The following is a 5,349-nucleotide window of genomic DNA, read 5'->3' as shown; positions in this document are numbered from 1 at the left end:
ACTTGTCTACTAACAGAAAAAGCGCAGGTGTAGGTTGTCACAAGCTATAAGTTTTATCTTAAACTCAACAATCAATTATTAAATGTAAATGTTAATGAAACTTTGGATTTGCAGTTAACTTTTCTGCTTCTCGTGGTTAAACACGACATACTTTACCTTCACATTTGATGCCGAATTACTGCAGTCTGTTCACTGTAAAAGTACAGATAGGTATGTATGCAAGTCATCTGCTCGAGATCTGGAAAACATCTGCTGTGTAATAACAGAGTCGCATGCATTCTAAATCATAAACATCTTACACACATCTTCTAGATGTCTATATGACATCTGACAGGACTATCCAAAAAACGTCTTGCAGATGTAAACGCAGACATCAAATAGACGCCTCCAGATGTGTGTCACTGTTGATGTGTGTGGTATCAGGTGTCTTCTTCATAAACCGCTTTCTCTTTTAGCACAGTTAAAAAAGGAAGAAAAACAGCTCAGAATGGAAAATGGTGTGATTTTGTAGATTTTTTTATTGAAAGCTTCATCAAAAGAAAAATGAATAAACAGAAGTTTAAACCTAACATCCACTGGTCTACAGACGCTCTCGGGATCACAGCTCGAGCACATGGGAGGCAAGAAAGTGAAGCAAGTCAGAAAATCATCGTAAAACAGTTCCTCTTTCATATTTCAACAACACCTGTACAGAAAACGCTTCCATAAATATTTCTCTATTTCATCTGCCAGTACGTCTCTAATTGAGGTTTTGCCGTTTGTGGTAAATTTGGTTGCGTTCCACGACCCTTCGCGTTGAGTTGAAAGTCTCGACGGTCCAATGAACGTCCTTGGTTTAAAGACCTCAACCGCGACAGCCAATCAAATACAGATGAACAATGCATGGCCAGGACCTCGCATCCAATGAAAAACACAATGTCACAATGGGAGCAACTTTGTAGTTCGCAAAAAACTTTTTAGCTTACTGAATTATAGCTGGGATGTGAACTCTGTCCTGAAGCTAAAGGAAACTTCCAGCTTAATCTCAAGTATTAACTCACTCCACTACGAGAGGCGTAACATACTCCGACCTAAATGAAACCACACGTACATCTCTCTTGAGAGAACATCAGGTCACGTCTCTCTGTAAATACTGAACGCTTGATAGCAGCGAGCACATGATAAAATCAACTCTCCAGACACACGGTGGAGAACAGACACAAAACACAGTGACTTTTTTCTTCTTTTTTTGTAAAACGTTTTCGTTTCATGTCGTGAAAATGAAAAGCTTGTTTTCCTTATTGAAGCAGCGCTGCCTTGGTCCATACGGTTATCACAATGTTTTCCTCCTAACATCCATTCAATCCAAAGTGTCTTCGCCAAGACAGTGGACAGTCACCAATTTTGCGTTAATACCGCCCCCTAGTGGCTCATTGATAACATTACGTTGTTGTGGAGGTCCTGTTGTGGAGATTCTGAGAAGACCAAAGAGACTTGACTCTTGGTGAACACAGTGAAAGATGTTATAAAGAGCGCACAAACCACTATGACAAGCAAATACACAAATCAATCTCATCTTTAGGTTTTTTTTTCCGTGGGTCCCTCAGTAAACAGTTCATACAAAAAATGTTAAAATATTATGTCCAAGTACAACCGCCTTCTTCCTATTGACAGCTGTATTTATTCCCAGAGCACCTCGAGAAGTCTTCATGAACCTGACTGTTAAACTATTTATGAGGCAGTCTAGAATTCACCATGTGTATTGAAACTCTTTGCCGTGGTCTTATCCTATGAAATCGTAAATAAAAGACAGCAGCCTTTAAAAACAACAACATGATTTTTACCTCTATTTACTCCTGCATTTGCTTGTTCTCCCGTCTGGAATGGGCAGCTTAAAAAGTATAGCAGATTTCGGAGATGCAGGCCGAAGATTTTTTACTTTAATAGAAACAAGGCACCTGAGCACCCAATCTCACGTTTAAAACGGGCAACTTCGTGATCTCATGAGAGATTTCCAATGGCATCATTAAAGGAACCCAGCATTTAACATGAGGAGTTCGATCGCCACGACTGCAAACAAGGGATGGTCCTTGTTCTGCCACTTTTGTCAAACGGATTCTATTTTTTCGAATTGCAAATCTCAGTGCCTCCAAGCCAGAGCCCACCAAATTTTGCTTCTATTCCTGCGATTCCTCATGGTTAAGTTGCTTTTGATGAGGTAGTGACCTGTACGCAGAGTTTAAATACACACTAGTGTTTTTATTCCTTCCCGTTGAGTTAAAACGATGACGGCAGCCTTCCGCATAAGAACGCTCAATGGATGTGTGATGTGTTTTGTAGCGACTGACCGAGGTCAGTGAGGTGCGGTGATGGAGAGGTATAGCTCGTGGCCAGAGGCTAGAAAACAATGAACGATGGGTCAGTCGCTCTCTGACGCCCTCTGGTGGAAAGATCACACTCCTGCAAAATCCGTGACGGTGCTTATGCCTGTCAAACTGAACAGTTGACATAGATTCTGCAACAGTGGAAGGAAGTTTAAACCTTTAAGGGTACCGATCTGGCGTCAAGGTCAAACAGATACATCTAGAACATAATTATTAAAACACCAAAACAATCTCAAATAGAAAACAAGAAAATGAAAATTGTATCCACTCCGCTGTCTTGATGGGGGTTTCTTCATCTTTGGTATAAAATATGCCATCCACGGGCTGCATTTGATCCACAGCTAAGAAAGACTAAAGAAATTGTCAACAATTTCCTATTTCTATTGCTTTTTGCACACATTTGCTTTTTTATGTTTTGATTTAACCCATAAGCTCTTATCTATGTAGATTTGCACTGCCAGTACAATTTTTTTATCGTTTTAGTTTCTTTTTTCCGCAATGAAACAAGCAAAGCAGGCTAAAAACACCTTAAAGCTCATAAAAAATATTGCAGATAAAAACAATAATGCCATTAAAAATGATCTGCACTACACAATAAACTGCATTTCCCATGATGCAGTGGATTAACATTTTTTCCTGTTTCTAAAAAAATGCAACTCTCTTTAATCATCATCATCGTCATCATCACAATAATTTGTCTGTCTTCTCTTTTAAACACAAAGTCACCACTGGTTATTTAAAACGTCTCTGTCAGACCCCTCTCTCTCTCTCTTCCCCTCTCTCTCTCTTTCTCTGTCTCTCTGTCTCTCTCTGTCTCTCTCACTGTCTCTCTCTCTCTCTCTCTCTCTCTCTCTCTGTCTCTCTATGCTCTATACACGTAAACCTTCCTTTCGGTTTCTGCTTATTTTCACTGCATTGGTCAGTCTGTTCGGTTCAGACAGGAAAAAGTCTTAGATGTTTCTCGAAATTAAGGCAACAAAGATGAAAAACATTGATATTCTCTAGAAAACTAAAATCTAACTCATAAAAAAAGAAAAGTAATAATAGCTTAGAATCTGAGGAAGACTTCTTTAGCTCCATCCCTCACTGTTTTACAAGAACGTGCTTCCTCATCTAATAGAAAAGCCCACTGTTTCTGAAACCTACCTGCACATTCAAAAACAAACAAAAACTCTAGGAAAACTTGTACTTGTACTGAATTCGTCACTTCGTGAAGGTAAAGTTTTTTCGGGTAGCCGATTAACAGTAGGCTCGATCTCCCACGCTGCATTTCTCGTGTTGAAGTTCTAGATGTGAGTTCTCCAAAAGGTCCTCTGGTGTGGGCCAGGTGTTAAATAAATTGTTTGTTTTTTTGTTTAGATGCTTGTGCGAAAGTAGACACAAACGTGTTTTCCTATCTCTTGCGTTACGTCTTCAATGTTCCCTCGCAGTCCCCCGGTCTCAAGGCAACACCGTCACCTCAACGCCCCCCTCCTCCTCCGGTTATCTGAGTAAATGAGAGAGAGATGAACCAGACTGAAAAAATGCATGTATGCACTTGGTTTTTCACTTGTTTTGGTGTCCAGTCATTGTTTTTGTACACCGTATCATGAAATTAATGTAAAAAATGAAAATTCTTTCATCGTGTCATTCCAAACTTCTGCAGAAAACAAAATAAATGATCAAAGACACCAAACAACATTGGTCCCCGTTGACGTCCGTTGTATGGACACAAAACTGAGACATTTCACCAAATATCCTCTTTTGTGTTCTATGACAGAATCTTTATTTTGGGGTGAACCGTCTTATATATATGACCTCACAAACTTACTTAGCGGATTGAAAAGAGTAGGTGGGCGCGTGATCGCTGGCGTTGTCCATGCCCATTGGCTGTTGACCGCCGGCGTCCTGCGACGAAGGAACGCTCTGTGGAGAAGCCTCCGTCACCACTCCCTGCAAGGAAGTGATGTCATGATTACATTCTTTACACCCAAAACAAAAATACCTTTTAACCTGAAAAGGCCGCCTCAGGTTGTGTCGGGTACTCAGACGGGAATTAACTTAACACATGCGGCACGATGAAGTAAGGCCTTGTAAAGCCGGAATGAAACACACTAAGGAAGTGGTGGGTGGATTTCCGCCCAAGGCGACCGATCTGCACACGTTCAATTAGCACCAGTCATCTAATCGGTGAGAGCGGTGAATAGATGCAGTCACGCAGACACTCACCTCCATGGAGACAGCTGAGGCAGGCACCGGAGTGTACTGGGGAATGTAGGTCCCCTGCATAGGAGCCGCAGCCGCAGTCATGTACTGAGATCAAACATATGAGCCATATTCAGCCAGTGCACTACAATAGTGTTCGATGTTTAAAGGAATAGTTCACCCAAAAATGAAAATTCATTTATTCGCCCTCATGTCATTCCAAACCACAGATGAAAGGGTCATACGCAGGTTTTGAAAAACATGAGGGTGAATTAATGATGACAGAATTTTTGTTTTGGTTGATCTGTCCCTTTACAATCTGGGGCATCACGTGTAAAGCTTTGCGTAGAATTAAACCTTCAAGTGTGCAGACGCAAAGTCTGGATGGTGTGGACATATTTTTTATATAAATCATGAAAACATTCATATGCACATTTAAATGCTCATTCTGTGCACGTTTATACACAAGACCTCTGGTGTGTCCCAAAGCCAAACATACCTTTATATTCTTATTATTGGCTCTAAAGGTGAAATATTACAAATTTACTTTGGATTCAAAATGAATCAATAAATATTTAATACTTATTACTGCTAAATGGATTAATGTTTACTTCAATGATATTACATTTCTATAGCGCTTTTTACAATTTTGCATTTGCAAAGCAGCTTCACATACATATTACTTTAATATTTCAGTGTCATGTTGAAGAAAAAGAAAAAATATAGAATGCATAACCATGTAAAAAATTATATTCATTTTATTATTGTATTAGTTTTAATTTTAATTTAATTGTAGTTAAAA

General features: G+C 39.7%; 1 protein-coding gene across 4 annotated transcripts in view; it reads right to left on the bottom strand.

Annotated features, from left to right (window-relative positions):
• Window positions 1-500: 500 nt before the first annotated feature.
• rbms3 (RNA binding motif, single stranded interacting protein) overlaps window positions 501-5,349 on the bottom strand; it is a 182,846-nt gene continuing 177,997 nt past the window's right edge. For all 4 annotated transcript variants that reach the window (XM_056761605.1, XM_056761606.1, XM_056761603.1 and 1 more), the window contains 3 exons: window positions 4,572-4,655; window positions 4,174-4,295; window positions 501-3,849 (listed from right to left, as the gene is read on the bottom strand). In XM_056761605.1, the coding sequence (XP_056617583.1) occupies window positions 3,846-3,849; window positions 4,174-4,295; window positions 4,572-4,655 (210 nt within the window). In that variant the 3' untranslated portion in view covers window positions 501-3,845. The remainder of the gene's footprint in view (window positions 3,850-4,173; window positions 4,296-4,571; window positions 4,656-5,349) is intronic.

This window comes from Triplophysa dalaica, chromosome 12, assembly GCF_015846415.1.
Source record: "Triplophysa dalaica isolate WHDGS20190420 chromosome 12, ASM1584641v1, whole genome shotgun sequence".
Taxonomy (NCBI): Eukaryota; Metazoa; Chordata; class Actinopteri; order Cypriniformes; family Nemacheilidae; genus Triplophysa; species Triplophysa dalaica.
Note: the sequence above shows the minus strand (reverse complement) of the source record. Positions and strands in the feature narration are given on the sequence as shown.